Here is a 21329-nt window from a genome sequence, read left to right on the forward strand (position 1 = left end):
CCTCTTGAAGCTGCAGAGAAAACTCGGAGCTCCCACTCCGACTGGAAACCGAGGACTGTTGAGCACCTCGCAAAGGGCAGGGTTGCTTAACTAGGCCTGGGCCGTATCCAAGACGGCTGTCCTAAGGGCAGCTGGGCAATGTAGCGTAGTCTCTGCAAGAAGAAAAACAGCTACGAGTACAGGAGCAACAGCCTTGGAATGCCTGTGGCGAAAAAAAACAAGCATTGGAATCTCCAACGTGTGTGGCAAAAAATGTCTACATTAGGGCGTGGCATTGCAACCACCAGCTTACTGAATGGGACAAATGTATTTTCGCAAAGCATGCGACCCCTCTGCAAGTGCAGGGGGCAACTCATAACTGCACACTGTTTGGTTGGGGCGGCCCTAGAACGTGCGCCGCTGCTGTGCTGACATTTGGTACTTCACGGTTCAGGAACGGGCTCTAGTAAAATAAGTATGTGCATGCTAGCATGTCCCAAATGGACCCTTTTCCCAAACCAAAATATAATCTTCTACAGCAAGGACGCAGGGTCCAAATTGACTCAATAATGCTCCTCAGACCAATGAACCTTGCACCTATCTCTATATCTCTCTCTCTCACACACACACACACACACACACACACACACACCAAACATTAAGCATGGCTCACACAAAGGCAGGGAATCTAAGTTATGGATAACTGGAGGGACGTTTTCCTAGTAGGAGCAGTTATCTGCCCATATGGACACGAGCCAAAAAGGCCTGTGCCTGGGGCCTAGGCATTAGCTTGCTTTGTAAGGCATTATATCTTACTGAGGAAGGTAATATACATTTGATGTCTCCCAGTCATCAAAGCAGAGTGCTGATCACACAAAATGAACAAGAAAGGGAGCATCTCCACTGCGCTTGCATGATTGTCTAGTTCACTAAAGAAAAAACAATGCTAATCAGGAAACCGTTACACGATAGGATAGCACAGTTTAGTAAACCCTCCAGAGAATGTTAATCCCAACAATTTCCTTGAGTGTGTCTCTTTCCCGGAAAGCCACGCAACAATCTGTAAATCTCACTCCTTAGGCCCACTGTTAGATTCTACATTTTTGATTTTATGATGAGATTCTATTTGATTTTGTTTATGTAGAAGCACATTTCGATGCAGAAATGTGTCTCCTGATGCACATCTGAGTTTGCGTATTATTGCAGTATTCCTGTAAATATATCGCAAATTATTTTTCTTTATTGTGCTTGTTCATCCTTCTATTAATTTAAATGGTTAAACTTACTTATAATTACAAATGTGTCCCTGTATCCTAAATTTTGGTGTGAGCCCTTCGTCATAGCTGTTTTCTCTACCTTTCATCGTTCTGTGAACAGATAAACAAGAACTATTTAAAGTACAACTCGACAGAGTATGGCACCTATAAATATAACTCAACAGTGAATAAAGAATAAAAACTCAAAGAAGAAAAATTGCAACTTACATTGATGTTTGTGACTTTGGTTCACCTGTTCATCATTGACATCTTTTTCACTAATATAATTTTATGGCTAAGTATCCTTGAGTTGGGCTTGGAAAAAAACTGTCGGCCATGCCCACAACCAAACCAATTGGATTTTGTTGTTAGCACCCAAATAAAAGGGATTTAATGTTCTATGATACTGTGCACTGGTGTGGCAAACAGTTCTGTCCACTCCTTTCACTGCAACATATTGCCAAGTTTTGGTTGAGTTACCATTGCAGTCCAGAACCTTAACAGTTCCTTTTTCTTACCCAGATACCTGCTTCTGCATTCCTGGATCTTCCAGTACTAGGTTTACTGGGTTCTTTCATACACAGGCACAAAGAGAATTCCATGGTTGCTGTATATCTTCAAATGACTGCCTGTGTCGTTTTCTAATTCAAAATAGATTTCTATTTTTCTTATGCGGCTGCGTTTGTCTGTTGATAAACTGTACCTTTTTATGATTTTATCACTGCTGGGATCTTCTGAGAAGCCTGGTGTGCAAGTGTATCCTTTAATTGTGTGGAGTTATTTTTTAAAGAAATCTTTACCCTCAGTTTGTGGTGGTAATTGTTTCAGAAATGTCTTGTCTGTCGCAAGATTGCCTGATGACGATTTATGCCTCTTAACTGACTACTGTAAGTTGCACAGTACATTAAAGGTCTCTTGTTGCCTGTTGGGACACACGCTTCTTCCTCATAGATTTGTTGCCTTCTGGAGTGCTGGACAATCTGATAGAGACTTCTAGCCGCAGATTTCATACGTTAAAATATTCCCTAGACATAAGTCTGGAGTTGGAACTTGATAGTACCTCGGTGCGCCGGAACATGGCACTGCTCAGCTTTGTAGGTGGCGTTTACATTAGTTTTAGATTTTGTAGAGTGGACAGTGTAAGTGATTTGCGCGATGCCTATATAGGTGCCATCCCTGCGCACCAACATCAGTTCCTTTCTTTCCATGCCATCAAAATGGATCCAGAAGAGCTACCTCAGTCACTTTTGGACTGCTTTTTTGACGTTTTCACAACACTTTATAGTGCTTTTGCTCCCAAACTGCCCTAGGTATGTCCCATAAAAAAACCTGTTGGTTTTTAACCCTGTGGAGCCTGCCACAAGCATATGTCTGTGACAGACCGCCTTTTGGTTTGTTTATGGTGCCTGCCCGGACTGCCGTGAGATGAATCCCAAAGTGGTTTGGGAACAAGCATTAAAACTCCTGGTCGTTCAACACTGGACAACTCTGTGCCGCTCCAGGTCGCTGACTGGACCAAGACCCTCCAAGTTGGAGACAGTTCTACCTTTTTCTGACAAGCCAAATGAAGGATATGCGTGGGATGGATTTGAGGATCTTTCTGATGCCAGTGGTCAGACCACCTCGCCAGACACCGGTCTGGTTTCTTTCCCTAGTGTAGCTGCTGAGGAAGGGGCTTCCTTTGCCATGGTCGTGCCGAGGGCGGCTGAGGTCCTTGATCTTATGTTGCCCTCAGTGGATTCCAAGTCCAGTGTCTTTAACGGAGATGCTTCAACGAGGAGTATCCCATACGGATCTCCTCCACCCCTTGAATGAAGCCCTCACTGATACCCTGATCGAGGCATGGGCCAAGCCCTGCGCATCCTCTGTGGTGCACAGGGTGATCACCCCCCTTCCTGGCACTCGTCTTTTTGGCAACATCGCTGATTCAGCGCTCAAGTGCTTCAAGGACAGGAGGGACACCACTTGGCCGTTGGGACTTACTACAGCCCCACACCAGCCACAATCTGTCTTTCACACCTTCCATAATGACTGTTGCGTCTATCAACTGTGTCCATTTCCACCCAGCCATCATGGCCAACAGATTCCCTAGTCCTTTCATGATTGAGGACGCAGCTCCCGCAAGCCTTGTGGGATGCAAGGCCAGATATCTGCCCAGTCTGTAACCCTCCGGCAGCTGCAGCCTCCAAACCCCTTTAATGTGCCCTCGCCACATCATGGGCAGTCTCTTATCAGCAGGATCAGGGACCATTTGCCCCAGTGAGCTGCCATAACTTCAGACAAGTTGGTACTCCAAATAGTCCTGTGGGGTTACACCTCTCCATTCATGGAAACTCCATCTCAGATGCCACGATCCTCAGATTGGCTGACTAAGGAATATCTTTCCCTGCTGCAACAGGAAGTACAGACTCTTGGCCAAAGAAGCCATAGAGAGGGTGCCAACATCAAGAGTTGGTCATGGTTGCTATTTCCACTACTTTCTGTTGTCAAATAGGGACAGAGGCCTCCTCCTTATACTAGATCTACGCCCTCAACTACTTTCAGAGAAAGTAGAAATTCAAACTGCTCACGCCCTATCTGCCCTGTATCTTGGAGATTGGATGTTCGCACTGTACTTGCAGTATGCATATTCCCAATATACCCATCCCGCTGGCCCTCAGATGTTACCTGCGGTTTACAGTAGGACCTAAGCACTTTCAGTTTGCTGTGCTCCACTTTAGCCTTACCACCTCCCCTCTGGTATTCAACAAAGTGATGGCAATGGTTGCAGCCCATCTGCGGAGGTCATTGGTTCCAGTCTTCCCTACTGTGATGACTGGCTGTTGGAGGCTGGCTCATCCCAGGCAGTTGCTGACCACTTTCAGACTTTGTCGTGTCTCCTGCATTCACTGGGGTTCACTATATATGTGCCAGTGTCACACCTGACTTCCTCTTAGACGCTCCCTTTCATTGGAGCGCTCCTAGACCCAGTGGACTTATGCAACTATGCTCAAGAACTGAGACCAAAATGTTCAGACTGTGATTCAGATGGTTCAGCTTCTATCCTGGAATTCACTGAGTCTGAGGCTGCTGAGTCTCCTGGCCTCCTGCATCCCGCTGGTAAAGCATGCCTGCTGACATATGCAGGCCCTGCAGTGAGACCAGCGGTCCCAGTGGACCAGCATCAGGGCAATCTCTCTGATCTGGTCCAGATATTGGAGAGTACTACCAAAGATCTGCAGTGGAGGCTGACAGGGCACAATTGGGTCTGTGGCAGACCACTCTCCTTTCCCCATTCAGATCTCACAGTGGTGACAGGTACATTGCTTCTGGGTTGGGGCAGCCACATGGAAGAGGTAGAGATGAGAAGACTCTGCTCTCCGACGGAGTCTCTGCTCCACATTAACCTGTTGAAGTTGAGAGTAATTCACTTGTCATTGAATAGATTTTTTCCAAAAATCAAGGTGTATGGCTGGTTTAGGTGTTCATGGACAACACCACCGCCATGTGGTTCAGTTGCAGGCAGTTCAGGGTGGGGTTGTGTACCCTGTGTCAGGAGGCCCTGCACCTTTGGATGTGGCTAGAACATCAGGACATTTTCCAGGTTACAGTACATAGGACCTGATTCTAACTTTGGAGGACGGTGTTAAACCGTCCCAAAAGTGGCGGATATACCACCTACCGTATTACGAGTTCCATAGGATATAATGGACTCGTAATACGGTAGGTGGTATATCCGCCACTTTTGGGACGGTTTAACACCGTCCTCCAAAGTTAGAATCAGGCCCATAGTGTGATCCCTCAATGCTAGGGTGGATATACTCAGCTGTTGACGACTTGTGGATCACGAATGGCGTTTCCACCTGAAGGTGGCACAAGATCTCTTCTGCGATTGGTGAGACCCTTGGTTAGAACTATTGGCTGCCACTAAGAACGTGCTATGTCAGCACTTCTGCGCATTGAAGTTTCCAAGGCAGCTCTCGCTTGGAGACGCATTTCATCTCAAGTGGGCCCAGAATTTGTGCATGTACTCCTTCCTGCTGAGACTCCTCCTGCACCGAGTTATGGAGGTCATCAGGACAGACACAGCTCTAGACATACTAGTGGCTCGGGATTGGGCATGGAGAGCATGGTATCCCAAGCTCCTCAGCATGTACCTTTTAATCAGGCTGCCCTTTCAAGAGGATCTCCTGCCGCAGAAACAGTGCAGGATCCTGCACCCTATTCTGTGCAAGTTCCGTCTTCATGCTTGGAGACCGGAGCCCCAGCACCTGAGAGTCTTTGATCTCCCTTCCTAAGTCTGTGAGGTCATCATGGCAACCAGGCATCCATCCACAGAGTCTGTATATGACTGTTGTTGTGGCAAGTTCGTGGTTTGGTGAACTGAAAAACATGTTAACCCTCTTACTGCTTTTTTGTCTAAAGTGTTGTCGTTTTTGTCGTTAACCCAGCAAGACATTGGGCACAGATAAAGGGTACCTGTTAGCCACCAACAGCTTTTTTACGGTTGCCAGATCAACCGTCCCTGTTCAAGTCAACCATTGCAACAAGTTTTCTGAAAAGACTTCAACATGTTTTCCCCCAAACTGTTTGTTGTGCCTCAGTAGGATATTAATTTGGTTTTAACCTCCTTAATGTGTTCACCCTTTGAACCCACGCTTAGCTGTCCTCTAAGACTCCTGACAATCTACAAAGTTGCCTTTATGGCCATCACATCAGCCAGATGTGTCAGCGAGCTGCCGGGGCTTTTTGTTCACCCTCTGTACACCAGCTTCTACCAAACAAACTGGTTCTCCCAACCTGTGCCTCTTTTCTGCCTAAGGTTGTGACAGATTCCCACATTGGCCAAATCATCATACTTCCGACCTTCTTTGCTCTGCCTCACCCCTCCAGGAAGGAGGAGAGACTCCATTGCCTGGACTCAAAAAGACTTCTACATCGATCACACAACAAAATACTGTGTGGATGAATAGCTCTTTGTTGGGTTCACTGGAACAAAGAAGGGGGAAAGCAGTGCAGAAACTGGCCATCTCCATGTGGATTGTACTCTGCATTAGGATTTGCTACTCATTGCCCAAGAAGCAACCCCATGAAAACTTGCGAGCTCATTGCTACATTAACTCACTGATTCCCTGTCCTGTACCTCTGTCAGACAGCAGTGTGGGCATCGTTGCACACATTTACCAAGCACCACTGCCTTTGTGGTCAGGTTCGTTGTGACAGGCACTTTTTCTGTTCAGTCCTCCAGGATTTTTTGATCACAGCACAGTTCGCAGTGTCCCCTGCAGGGAAGATGTTACTTTTGTATCTATTCTGAGGTAAGAAATCTGCATCTAGAAGTCTCTATCAGATGAATAAGTTACTTACCTTCAGTAAGGTCTTACCTGATAAAGACTATCTAGACGCACATTCTTTACTGACCCTCCCGATACACAAAATATTTACTAATTTATTTAATCCTCAAACAAATAAAAAAAAAAAAAAATGATGTGGAAGGTTGGACCTTTTCTAAATTCACTGGAGGCCCCCAGATGTCCATACTACATTCTGTTTGATGCACTTGCACTGCTTCCACTAATCAAAATGAGGACACTAACTTAATTTTTAGCCTCCAATTGTAAATACCTTCACATCTATAGAACATTATAAAATGTTCAGATTTACGTTTTGCCTTTTTAATTTATGTCTCCTTTATTAATCTTTTAATACTATTTAATTTACTAAGCAGTCGCGGACCCCCCGAGTAGGCTTTGCGGACCACCAGGGGTCCCCAAACCACAGGTTGGGAACCACTGTTCTGAGGTAAGGACTCTGCAAGAAAAGGTAATACCTCTAAGGTAAGGACTCTACCAGATAATGTAATACTGAAGGTAAGTAACTGTATTCCTATACTAGATGGTTTATATTCCTCTGTCTTTCTTTGCCCTTGGTTTGGGGTTTGCTTAACTTTTCCTGCGATTTGGCCCCAATTGATCTGACCTATTGTCTCTTGGAGTCAATGCTTTTCTCTCATTACTTTCTCCTCCCTTGCATCTTTTGAGGTTATGCTACATTCTTTATGGTGTCTCTTTGGTTAAGCTGTCCCTAGACCAGTAGTTTGATTTTTATTTTCCTGTGGAGCCCATCCAGCAAGTTAAGGTGCCTTTGATAAGGCTGACTATGAGGCTTCCTGGAGAGATGAAAGTATGTATCAGGAGTGTTCATTGAAACCATTATGTGTGCCTCCTTTGTCTTAGAAGACCAGAATTTGTGCAAGTATATCAGCACCTTAAGGTGCCCCAGCGCTCTCCATATTTATTATTTATATATTGTTTTATGCACAAATATTGCTAACATCTACAGGAGCGTAGACTACAGTGATGACAAGGGTCTTTTCTTTGGCTTATCCAGCGACTATGAAAAGAATGCATTATGAACAGAAGCTTACTACAATGTGATTGAATACGCAATAAGGTGATAATTGGCTTATTCTTAATTAAAGCAAGATTCCGCTCCTGATGGTGGATTCTGAAATGTTGCCCCATTTGTCAGCAGATTACAGCGCTTCTTAGCCCTAAAGAGTGTTTCGTTCTTATTCTTCCTTGGGTAAGAACATCATGGATACCTTCACACAATAAGCCTTCACATGGAAACGCTCATCTGTTATTTGCCAATTCTTAGGCTATTAGTTAAAGCTATTCCTGTGAACTCCGCCTTAGGGGAGGATAAGGAAGCTAATGCTGGGCAGAAGAGTAACAGGCACACTCTCTAACGAGGTCTCCTTATTACATTTCAGATGTACGCTCACACTTAACAAAAAATGCATTATCTCCCAGTCTTCCAGCAAGTACATTTTAACCCCTTGCATGCCTTGCTGTGTGCGCGCGCCATGGACGTAACCATTACCATTTACCGGCCCTTGGGGGAAGGGCTAGCGCTCCCCTCGAGGGCTGCCCCCCCCCAGGTCAGGACTGGAAGGGGAATCGCTTCCCCTTGCACCCCCGAACCCCTGACCCCTCAGTGACGTCTGATGACACCAGCATGTGAAAGCGTGCTGATCTCAGAGGTCACCTCCCATCGCGCCGGAAGCATGCTTCCAGCGTGATTGCGGAAGCAACATGCTCAGCATTTCTCTTCCGTTCGGGAGGAGGGGGCTAGCAGAGACATGAAAGGAAAGGAAAGGAATGGCCTTTCCTTTCCTTTCATGTCTGTGCAAGCATTTCTGCAACAGAAATGCCAACTAGACACCAGGGATTTTTTTTGTTTGTTTTTGAAATTCATATAAGGGAGCACATAATTTTTAGGGGCAGAAACCACTAGACACCAGAGATTTTTTTTTTTTTTTTTAAATGAACATAATTTTTAGGCAATTTCTGCCCCCGCCATAGACACCAGGGATTTTTTTTTCTTTTATGTTTAGTATGTGACACCCTTCAGCAAGGGTCGCTCCCTGGGGGGCCAAATTGTTTCTAGGCCAGATCTGCGCCTGTGGGGGGTGGCGTGGTTGTCGGGGTTGAAACCTCTAGACACCGGGGATATATATATATATATATATACATATATATATTTACGTTCTCTTTTTATGTATGGGGAGCGAACCCCTAGGCAAGGGTCGCTCCTCTGGGGGGCAAATTGTATTTAGGCCATTTCTGCCCCCCTTGGGGGCAGATCAGCCTATTTTTGTTAGGCCAATCTGCCCCCAAGGGGTGCAGAAATCACTAGACACCAGGGATTGGTGTGTGTGTATGTGTGTGTTTTGTTTGGGGGGCTGCCCCTTGGGCAAGGATCGCTCTCCATGGAGGCACATTACTGTTGGCCATATCTGGCCCCCTTGGGGGCATATCGGCCTATTTTTGGAAGGCCCATCTGCCCTCAAGGGAGGCAGAAAGCCCACCGGAGACCAGGGAAGATTTTTTTTCATAATAAGAGGGTGGGGGTATGTTCATACCCCCACCCCAAATAAATGGGGCGAAAGTTGCTCTGCCCACCAGTGGGGAAACGGGGCAATTACCCCCGATCCACACCCTGGGGGGGGGGGGGGGACAGAAAGTCTACTAGATGGCATGGAATTTAAAAAAATAAAAAAAATAGTGGGGTGGTGGCTACCAACCAGTATGGGCCTGGTTATGCCCCCACCCCAACTGAAGGTGGTAAGTCTTTCAGCTTTCCCCCCGCACACTAAAACATTTTATCCCATGGCAAGCAAGAAGACATTTGATTATTTTGAGTTTTGGTTTTACATTTGGGCCATGAGAGCTTGGTAATTCTCAAAATCACCCCACTTGGAATGGTGAGGGCTGCACTTCTTTGACTTTGGGACGCTGCCATGTAGAAAAATCCACAAGACCCAGACATATCTGAAAACTAAACATCTGGTTGATTCCAGAGTGGTGTGCTTCACATCTTGGATTCCCCTAGGTGTCTAGGTTTAAAAAATGCACAGGTTTGGTAGGTTTCCCTAGGTGCCGGCTGAGCTAGAGGCCAAAATCCATAGGTAGGAACTTTGCAAAAAACACCTGTTTTCTTTGGGAAAATTTGATGTGTCCATGTTGTGTTTTGGGGCATTTCCTGTCGCGGGCGCTAGGCCTACCCACACAAGTGTGATATCATGTTTATCTGAGACTTGGGGAAATGCTGGTTGGAAGGAAATTTGTGGCTCCTCGCAGATTCCAGAACTTTCTGTCACCAAAATGAGAGGACAAAGTGTTTTTCTGGCCACATTTTGAGGTTTGCAAAGGATTCTGGGTAACAGAACCTGGTCAGAGCTCTACAAGTCACCCCATCGTGGATTCCTCTTGGTGTCTAGTTTTAAAAAATGAGCAGGTTTGGTAGGTTTCCCAAGGTGCCGGCTGAGCTAGAGGCGAAAATCTACAGCTAGGCACTTTGCAAAAAACACATCAGATTTCAATGTAAAAATGTTTTGTGTCCATGTTGCGTTTCCTGTCGCGAGCATCAGGCCTACCCACACAAGTGAGGTACCATTTTTATCAGGAGACTTGGGGGAATACAGAATAGCAAAACAAGTGTTATTGCCCCTTGTCTTTCTCTTCATTTTTAACTTCCAAATGTACGACAGTGTGTAAAAAAAGACATGTCATTGAGAAATGCCCTGTAATTCACATGCTAGTATGGGAACCCCGGAATTCAGAGATGTGCAAATAACCACTGCTTTTCAACACCTCATCTTTTTGGAAATACAAAGGTTTTCTTGATACCTATTTTTCAAATTAATTGCTGTATTCCCGGTATAGAATGGAAACCCATTGCAAGGTGCAGCTCATTTATTGGCTCTGGGTACCTAGGGTTCTTGATGAACCTATAAGTCCTAATATCCCCGCAACCAGAAGATTCCAGCAGACGTAACGGTATATTGCTTTAAAAAATCTGACATCGCAGGAACAAGTTACAGAGTAAAACATTGAGAAAATTTTTGTTTTTTACCTCAATTTCAATATTTTTTTTACTTCAGCTATTTTCTGTAGGAAACCCTTGTAGGATCTACACAAATTACCCATTGCTAAATTTAGAATTTTGTCTACTTTTCAGAAATGTTTAACTTTCTGGGATCCAGCATTGGTTTCACACCAATTTCTGTCACTAAGTGGAAGGAGGCTGAAAGCACATAAAATAGTAAAAATGGGGTATGTCCCAGTAAAATGCTAAAATTATGTTGAACATGGGGTTTTCTGATTCAAGTTTGCCTGTTCCTAAAAGCTGGGAAGATTGTGATTTTAGCACTGCAAACCCTTTGTTGATGCCATTTTCAGGGGAAAAACCACAAGCCTTCTTCTGCAGCCCTTTTCCCCATTTTTTTGAAGAAAAAAAAACGAAATGTTTGCTGTATTTTGGCTAATTTCTTGGTCTTCTTCAGGGGAACCCACAAAGTCTGGGTACCTCTAGAATCCCTAGGATGTTGGGGAAAAAAGGATGCATATTTGAAGTCAGTAGCTTATGTGGACAAAAAGTTATGAGTACCTAAGTGCGAACTGCCCCAAATAGCCAAAAAAAGGCTTGGCGTCTGAGAGGGAAAAAGCCTGGCAGCGAAAGGGGTTAAAATGGCACATGAGTAATATAAAAATGTTTCTTGTTCTGTGCATTCACTTATTTGAATAGGCTTTCTAGCCCAAATACATTAAGGGGAGAACGTCACTGCTCTGTAAAAGGACTCCTGACTGTTTACAAATGCAAAAGAGTGATGTGAGATGAGAACCTTTGAGATACACCGGAGAAAGCTATCAAATGTTCTCATGAACTTTCACTGGACATGCTGCAAGAATTGTATTCGCTGCATTTCAAAAAACAAATGATTTTGTCTAGGTGATTAGCAATATTTGTGACATTTAGAATCTAGCACTTTGATGCAACAATGAAATCACTGCTGATATGGTGTGTGACTTTATGGTGTGAGGGATGCATTAGGAGATCCGTTCATAGCTGAGGAATTTCACTATTTAGATTTTATATGATAACCGTAACATCCCTTCCGATGTAGTTTGAGAAGAGTTTTTTTTTTTAAAGTGCACAATATTGTATCTTCAAAATAAAAATCTGTACCTTCCTTTTAACATTTTTTTTCAGCTACACATATGTATATTCGCAAATGCATACATATATAATTATAGAGCCCACACTAAGATCTATATATTTCTGGTTCAGATCATTAGTTCGTATACATTTTTTTTGTGTGTATTTCATTGATACCTTTTGCCTGTTTTGACAAACCTGCACAAAATGTTCACATTCCCACTGCCCTCCCGCTTCTCTCCAAAAAAAGGCTAGTTTTCAGGTGGGTTAGGAATTACTTGAGCAGATTGGTCAAATAGTAGGTGAGCAGGAATTTTCATCACCCACCATTTTGTTTTCAATGCTCACTGGGTTTTTTGGGAAGCAGGAATACTGGATGAGATGACACCAGACTTGGACCAGAGGATAATATCTGCTCCAACTCAAAATAGTTTTATAGTTTTGGAGAAAATCTGTCAAACTTTGTTTTGAAAGGTGTAAAGATATTTGTCAGTTAGAATGAATGAAATGTGAATCTAAGCTTAAATTCAGATTATTTACTCGGAGTTCATCTTTCTTTGTGTACACTAGCAGTTATTATGAAATTCGGAGACGTGAACATGCTTCTTGACTTATTTGATGAATTACTTTACACTAGTAGACCAAAAGGTTAGTTGAATACTGGAAAACAAGTCAAAACTAAGAAAGAAACTCTCCGTCATCATTAATCCATTTAAAGCCCAGATTTGTGTTTTGTTGGCGTTTTTAGTGACAGATATTTATTAAATTATTTTATTGTCTTATGTTCCTTAATACTCATGTGCTTCATGACTGTTTGATTTACTTGCATTTTAATTGTTTCTGTTCTTCTGCCTCATTGTGGTGTATAGAATGTCATTGACTCTCCCATGGCCAGACAAAGCAAATATGGAGCGGTAAGCCACCTTAACAACACTGCCTGAATCGAGCACCTTTATCTGTAGTTAAGCACACCATTCTATTGCTTCTAAGCATTGGGCGCACCAACATCATCCGAGATTCTTTTAAAGATTTGTATGTCTAGTCAACTGATGGTTTTTCTAAATGCCCTAACGTACCCTAGATAATAAGATAAAATAAGGTAACTCGGAAGGCCGAGAGAAAGGCAATTCTAGGCTAGTGAATATCATGTGAGAAAAAGTGGATTGTTGTGCGACTCAGGTTATTAAAAATACACAAATAAATGCATTGTGATGCCAGCCAGTCCGTTTACATTCCCTTTAGTTGCCAATTTACAAATCCAGTTTATTGTGAGGTGCTAATTCCCGAATGAAAATTGTTTCTAATACAGAGCTTCTTCTCACAAATGTCATACATCATGTGTTGTCTTTCTTAAAAAGAATTAGAATCAAGAAAGGTTTTCACACTTTTATGCCTTTAGGATAATAGGCATTTCCTTAAATTGTCAACCAAACAGACAGATTACACGTTTATATTTCATTTAGGATTGTTCACATTTTCGCCTCAAAAATGTCTAGCTTATGATACAGCAATCTATTTGCCCCTTAAAGTCTGACCCACATAGTAAAATTGGCACCACAATCAATTATTATGTTCTCTTCATAGGAACCAGCACACTTTCTCCATAGAGCAATTTAAACTTGTCAGTCTCCTTGATTTACAGGACCTCCTTATTTTCATACTTGGCAAAATCTAGACGAGCTTTTATTTTGCAGTCATGCTTAAATATTCTTGATTTAGGGCTTCTTCTGACTGGCATCTTACTTCCTTTTGTACTTTTGTTTCTCGTCGCCAAGCCACATAAACTTCTAGTTTTGGCAGTTAAAAACTACTTTAGTCTTGTTATCATACTCTTAATAGGGCGTCTACTGCCTTTTTCTTATTCTTTTTGTCAAGCAGTTTAGTGTAAAAATGTGCCATTGTAGATTTTGAGGGCCTAACTCTAAAACCCCCTTGTATCCAACTCAGTGAGATATTAACTGAAATATGGTTCGGCCACTCAAGGCTTTTTTGTTATAAATTTGCAAATCTGCCTCTCCACTCTGCGTTCTACAAGAAGGTAGCATACCAGTCTGAAAAATAACAAGAAAGTGGTGCATATAATAGCCGCCTTATCTGTCAATCATACTAAACAAAAAATAAGTTTCGGACCCCATTCAGCACACTTGCTTTAAGTTAGTTTAAATATTTCAGTACATTAACAATATCTCTTGTCTCAAATGTCTCAAATCTTATCCTCATTAACACAGGTCTGTTGATGTTTTTCATACCGATGAATCGTTGGATAAATATAGGACAGGTAGGTAGATCCATTCTTATACTGACATTTCATACATCAACTTCTTTGCTATTCCGAAGGTCATCAGCTACCTTGAACGTAAACATTTAAGGCACTTTCACAGATATAACCTTTGTCATTTCTTCACATCCTCATTGTGAGATGCAGTCTTCGTTTTGAAGATGAATGTTTTACACATAGCACTAGCAGATCTTGCTTGCAGACCTGAATACTCCTTATACTTTAGCCCTAGCTAGTCTAATTTTCTTATTCACTGTTTATTTGCAAATTGGTATCATATATAAAAAAATATTTCCGCAAAACTCTCTAAAGCTTATCTTTATTTTAAATTGAATTCAAATCACATTTTATCCATAATCAAATTCATCAAATTCATTAATTGATTATTTCATTTGCATAGTAATTCTGGTTAGCTGGTACTCTATATGTGCTCAGTGCCCTTCAAGATAAATGCTTAAACAATGTCTCTATTAGAGATTCAGTGTTTCAGCTGGAGTGGTACATAGTTAATTCACGGAAAGGGTATCTAGGACATGGAATTCTTTGGGACAGAACCGTGTGTGTGTGGTAATAACTGTATCCAAGAGACAATTAACTGGAAGCGCTGATGGGAATTGAAAGGTGATTGATGTCAATGAGAAATTGTCCTAGTTCATCATGCATTTATTTAGTATAGTATTTTTATTCAAAGTACTATATGAATACATTAATACTTTTCCTTTTAAAAAAAAAAACATTTGTTTAATCTTAATTGATAAAATGTGTACCTGCGCGTACTATATGACGTGCTAATTCTGATTAGGAAGTATTCCTTCCTTTGAAATATGTAATAATGGTTTTAATTAAGTAACTAAGCAGTGATGAAGTAGTTGTAAATCATATATGGCAGGCTGGGAGTCACGCGTTTCCGGCGTTGACCTCTCATTGACCCCATGCAGATGTGTTGCAATAATTGCACTTTATGGCTTTAAATTATCCAGTCTCTTCTATCCGTCTCCTAAAGATAGGATTAAAAAACGTTCTTTCGGTTTCTGAAACCTACAGGAATTCTTATTTACATAGTTGACCTTGAATAAATGTTCATGGACAACAGACAGATGTCTAGTGCTATCTGCCTCCTTTCTTGGGCAGTATTTAAGTGGCCCTTCTTCTACAACCTTAATTTCTTACCATCCGAAACATTCAGTAGCTCTTGCCAGGCTTAGAGCTCTCTGACTCCTGGTAGAAAGACTAACATATCGTACAGCACCTTTTGGTTTCTAGCTGACATTTATCCCCCTTGGTATATTAGCTGTCCCATTTTCTTTTCACTTAATACTTCTAGACACGGCTGGAACTGTGACACTACCAGATTATTAAATATGGAATGCGGATGTGTGCCAGTCTGTCCACGTGAATTGCTTTACAAATGTCAACTGAATTGTTAATTCTGTGAAAATTGTGCTTTGAAGCACCCACCGGGGTCTCTAGTGCGATGGTCTTTTATCAACATGTGTTTTCTGATATTACTATTGTAGACTGTGCCATTCATGTTAGCTCACTATTGACGGTAGCTCGTGACTGCTTGTCTTGTTACCAAATAATCAGGAGTCAGGATATATGCATTTATATTTTACAATGCTCAAAAGCAAGAAAAAACAAGTAATTTGAAGGTCCAATACAACAGAGCAATTTTGTGTATAGTTAGCTGTCACCTTCAAACTTCTTAGAAGACTAATTTCAGTTAGGTGGCCATGTTTTACATTTTGCTATCTATCCGTGGTCCAGAGTATTGTGCTTTATCTGATAGAGACTTCCACCTGCAGATTCCTTACCTTTGAATTCTCCCTAGGCATCAGACTAGATCTGGAAGATTTTCATGATCAGTGCACCTGTGTGCTTTAGGTGGTGTCGATCGACTCTGCGTCCGTCGTCGGCATCAACTGCGCCAGGTATGACATCACAGTTCCTTAAAAGGCGCCACCCTGGCACGCTGACATCAGTTCTTTTCTCTCTATGCCAGAAAGTGCTGATCCAAAGAGAGCTACCCCTCAGTCAATTTTTGACTGGATCGTTTAGATTTTTTTGTCAAGTATTTTTTGGTTTACTCCTGGTGTGTCGAGGATGTCATCCAGAAAGACCAGCTTCAAGCCCTGTGGATCCTCTCATTGGGCAACGTCCATTATGGATCCACACTGTGTGTGTCTTTGGTGCCTGGTGCTTGACCATGACCCAAAGTCGTGCTCCTAGTGTCAGGCCATGCATCCGAAGGCTTTAAAGGAGCAGTTACTGAAGCTGATGGAGGTCAGACGCCTGACTCTGTACAAGTCAAGATCTGTCGAGAAGAAGGTCCTGGGATTGCTCACGGAGTCCTCCATTGTCATCATCCCACTCGAAGTACTCGGGCGATGAGGTAAGTTGAGGCACAAGAAGAAATCAAAGTGTTCTTTGTCTTCTGCTTTTCTGTCGGCCGATGAGATGAGAGAGCATCGACGCTCTAGGCCTCATTCTGTGGAACCTGCACCTGGACCAACTCCGTGGCTCCCCGAGGAGCCAAAAGACCCCTGCCCAGCTCAGAGTGGTGTATAAGGCCATGCACTTCATTTTTGAGCAGCCTGACACAGCTGAAGTACCTTTGGAAACCACACAGTTGGAAGGGTCCCCTTCGGGTTCCGCACCGGTGGCTTCAGTCTCCACGCCAATGGGCACCAGGGGATCCCAGTCCTGGATCCTTACGGGTGTTATTCATACTACCTCGACCTTTCTTGACGCCAGTCCAGACACTCCCGGCACCGTCCGCTCCCACAGGTGGCTCCATCCCCATTGTAATCCCCAGCACGGAGCCAGATGGATGTCTTACGACGCCTACTTTGACGCCCTCAGAAGCTTGGCCTCCTAGATCGGATCCTGAGCGCTTTTACTATCGGTTAGGCCTTGGGATGAATTGGAGGAGCTGCTGGATATTTTACAATACCAGCTCCATGAACACATGGGCTGGTGTGAAGATTTGGTTTAGGCCAGCAGACTGGAAACTTCTCCAGATCATGGCATGCTTTCTCTGCCTACCGTGGCTACGGAGGATGGGAGCATCTTATGCTATGGTGGTGAGGAGGGCAGCTAAGGTCTTGGAACTCCAGCTGCCTTCAATGCCCATCAAGATTAATCTCTTGATAGAGTTGCTCCAACCGGAAGTTTCTACCTCAGAACCCTTACTCCCATTCAATGCCCTCACTGATGTCCTACTGGGGACCTGGTCCAAACCCAGCACAGGGGCTCCTGTGAACAGGACTATTGCCCGCCACCTTCGCCCGGCACCTGGGGACCCAAATTTCTTGACAGCCCTGCCCTGAGAGCTTGGTAGGCCAAGCTTCTACATCCCAGGGGGCATTCCCTCCTGCTTCCATTGATAGGGAAACCAAAAGGCTGGACTCACTTTGGAAGAAAATGTTTTCTTCCTCCAGCCCTGCATTGTGATCCGTGAACACCACATTCTTCTTTGGCCATTATTCTCACTTGCTGTGGGATTCAATTGTGCAAGTGCTGCCACAGGTCCTGGAGGCCCGGCTGTACTCTCCCAGGCTGTTGCAGAAGGGAGAGATGCAGCAAAGTTCACAATCTGTTGTAGACTGGACCCAACTGACTCACTAGGCAAAGTGGTTTTGTCGACAGTGCCCCTGAGGCGCCTTGCCTGCCTAAGGACATCCGGCTTTTCAGGGGATGTTCAAGCTTCCTTGATGGACATGCCTTGTGATGGCACACGTCTTTTTAGAGTGCTTGAGCGCTTCAAGGATTCTCGGGCTACTGCCAGGTGCTTGGGTTTCTCGATAGTCCCACATCCCCCAGTCTGCCTTTCGTGGCTACAGAAGGGGCCTCCAACTGCTTTCATTCCTGGCCAGCCACTGTTACATGCATGCTGCCCAGCCTTTGCTTGGATGAAGGCATGGGACCCTCTGACCTCGTGGATCAGGTGGCCAGCGGTCTGGGCAGTCCTCCCTACCCAGAAAGCTTCCTAGTCTGGCTGTTTCCCACCATGGGCCATTTGATGGCAGGATTCACTATCCCCTGCTCCCCGGCAATCCTTTACATCAGACAGGTGGGTTTTACATGTAGTCCGAAGGGGCTACTCCCTCCCCTTCAAGACTACCCCTCCATCCATGCCACCGTCCTATGCTCAGATGATGGAGGATCATTTGTCCCTTCACCGCAAAAAAAGTTACAGCTCTCTTGTCCAAAGGAGCTGTTGGGAGGGTTCCTGTGACAAAAGTAGGCTGTAGTTACTATTCCTGCTAATTTCTGTTCTCCAAAAAGGACAAGGGTCTTCACCCTATCCTAGACCTTAGATCCCTCAATCGCTTCCTCAAGAAAAAGTTCAAGACGTTCACACTTGCTCAGGTTCTATCTACCCTGGACCCAGGAGACTGTAAGGTAATGTTGGACTTGTAGGACACTTATTTTCTTGTTCCCATCCTGCCTGCCTACAGACGTTACTTGTGGATCACGGTAGGCTACAGCACTTTCACTTCCTTGGGTTTCTTATTGAAGTTCACCAAGGTGATGGCAGTGTTTGCAGCTCATCTGAGGAGATCAAGGGTTTCAGTCTTCCCCTTTCTCGAATACTGGCTGTTGAAGGTGGGCTCACCCCAGGTGGCATCTCCCACCTCAGGACTACAGCGGACCTCCTGCATTTGCTGAGGGTCACTATAAACATGCCAAAGTCACACTTGACTCTCTCCTAGGTACGCCCTTTCTATGGAGCTGTTCTGGACACAGTGCAGTGTCTGACTTATCCTTTTGAGTGGCGAGTCCAGGGTATTCAGGCTATGATACAGTTGTTTCAGCCTCTATCCTCAATTTCAGTCAGAATGACTCTGAGGCTGCTGGGTATCCCATTGGTGACACATGCCAGATGGCTTATGCAGGCTCTGCAGTGGGCCCTGAATTTCCAGTGGGCACAGCATCAGGGGAATCTCTCCTACAAGGTCCAGATCTTGGGGTAACTGCAAAAGATCTGTAGTAGTGGTTCACAAATCGCGAATGGGTCAAAGGCAGGTCCCATTCCCTTCCCCAAACAGATCTGATAGTAGCGACAGATGAGTCACTGCTGGGATAGGGTGGCCATCTGGGAGAGGTGAATATTAGAGGCATGTGGTCTCCGTGGTATCTGGACTCATCATCACCCTGTTACAGCTCAGGGTGATCCTGCTAGCATTGAAAGCATTTCTTCCCTCTATCAAAGGAAAGATGGTACAGGTGTTCATAGGCAAACCCACCTCCATGTGGTACTGCAACAAGCAGGGCGCGGTGGGGTTGTGGACTCTTTGTCAAGAGGCTCTGTGACTCTGGACGTGGTTGGAACAGTAGGGCATATCCCTGATGGTTCAACATCTGGCCGGCCCTCTGAATGCCAGAGTGGGAAAACAGCCAAAAATGCCTAGTGGATCACGAATGGCGCTTCCATCCGGAGGTGGCGCAAAGTCTCTTTCAGCAGTGGGGAGAGCCTTGGTTAGATGTGTTTGCCTTTGCTCCGAATGAGCAATGTCAGCAATTTTGCACATTGGAGTTTCCAAGGCGACAATTGCTTGGAGACCCTTCTCGTCTTGAGTGGAACTCCTGCCTTCTGTATGCCTTTCCACCCTTACCACTATTGCCCATAGTTCCGAAGAAGATCAAGATCGACCAGGCCCAAGTAATCCTTGTGGCTCTGGGTTGGGCACGGAGACTCTGATATCCCGAGCTACTGAGCATATCTATTGAATCTCTAATCAGAACTCCACTTTGGGAGTGTCTTCTGTCTCAGCAGCAGGGGAGGGTTCCGCACCCAAACCTGTCCAGTCTCTGCCTTCTTGAGTGGAAATTGACAGCCTTTGACCTTTCTCCTGAAGCCTGTAACATAATCTTGGCAGCCAGGCATCCCTCACAAAAAGGCATATGGCTGCTGTTGGAAGAAATTTGTGGCATTGTTCTCAGACAAATCTGTTGACCTCCTCATTTCTGCCCCTCTCTCTGAGGTCCTGTTTTTCATCCTTTCCATGGCCCAACAGAGCTCTGCTATGGGCACTCTTGCAGGATATTTGTCTGCCATTTCTGCTTTTTTTGTGGTTGCCTGATCAACTACTTAGTTTAAGTCCCCTGTTTAAGAAAGGTCTTACGCATCTTTTTCCTCCAACCCCATTCATTATGCCCCAGTGGGATCTGAATTTGGTTTTGACCTTTCTAATGTGCACTCCTTTCGAGCTTCTCCACAACAGTCTTCTCAGGCTTCTCACTTTGAATACATCCTTTCTTGTGGCCACTACATCTACCCTTAGGGTGAGTGACCTTGCAGGCATTGTCCTCAACCTTTCCAACTATCCTGACCAAGTCGTGCTTCGCACTAGGGCCTCTTTGCTGCCAAACGTGGTTACTGCCTTTCATGTAGGCCAATCCATCACCTTACCTACTTTGTACGCACTAACTGGACCCAAAAAGAGCATTAGCATTCTACTTTCATCATACAAAAGAGTTCCAGGTGGATCACCAACTCTTTCTAGGGTATCTGGGTGCGAAAAAAGGACAGGCAGTGCAGAATTGGACTATCTCCCGGTGGGTAGTACTCTGCATTAAGCTCTGCTATGCACTGGCCAAAATGCAACCTCCTAAAGGTTTGCGTACTTATTCTACCCGAGCTACAGCTGTGACCTTTGCGTTAGCATGCAGAGTTCCAGTTATTGGCATCTGTCCGGCTGCAGTGTGGGCATTTCTGCACGCATTTGCCAAACACTACTGCCTGGACAATCAGGTCCGTAGGGATGGGTGCTTTGCCCATTCTGTCCTGCAGGACTTTCTAGTGTTAACTTGGTTTTCAGAACCACCACCGGGGATGGTATTGCTTTTGCATCTATTCATCTGCAGCTAGAAGTCTCTATGAGATGGACAAGTTACTTAGCATGCGGTAATGCCTTATCTGGTAGAGTCAATATCTAGTTGCAGATTCCTTAACCACCTACTCATCCTCCCCTCTCTGCAACCTGATTTCTAGGTGCATGGACTGTCCTTTCAGGGCCTTACTCTTGATGCACCAGTAGTCAGTTTCTTTGGCTCTGCGCTTCTGATGTGTAAAGTCGTGAAAGAAACAGACCTCAGCACGCCGAGGTGGCACCGATATAGGAACTGCAACGTCATATCTGGTACGGACGATGCCAACAGCGGACATCACAGCGATGGACGCCACCTAATGGCGCGCAGGGGAACTGCTCACAAAAATCTTCCGGATCCATTCTGACACCTTGGGAGGATTCAAAAGTACGGAATCTACAGCTAGATATTGTCCATTACCGAAGGTAAGTAACTTGTCCAACTATCACTGTGCTTTTGAG

General features: G+C 44.5%; 1 protein-coding gene across 4 annotated transcripts in view; it reads left to right on the top strand.

Moving 5' to 3' along the window:
- TBC1D23 (TBC1 domain family member 23) overlaps nucleotides 1-21329 on the top strand; it is a 552903-nt gene that overhangs the window by 409925 nt on the left and 121649 nt on the right. For 2 of the 4 annotated variants that reach the window (XM_069204866.1, XM_069204868.1), the window contains exon 15: nucleotides 12587-12631. The exons of the other annotated variants lie outside the window; for them this stretch is intronic. In XM_069204866.1, coding sequence (XP_069060967.1) covers nucleotides 12587-12631 — 45 coding nt within the window. The remainder of the gene's footprint in view (nucleotides 1-12586; nucleotides 12632-21329) is intronic. 4 annotated transcript variants of the gene reach the window in all.

The sequence above is a fragment of the Pleurodeles waltl genome, chromosome 8, assembly GCF_031143425.1.
Source record: "Pleurodeles waltl isolate 20211129_DDA chromosome 8, aPleWal1.hap1.20221129, whole genome shotgun sequence".
Taxonomy (NCBI): domain Eukaryota; kingdom Metazoa; phylum Chordata; class Amphibia; order Caudata; family Salamandridae; genus Pleurodeles; species Pleurodeles waltl.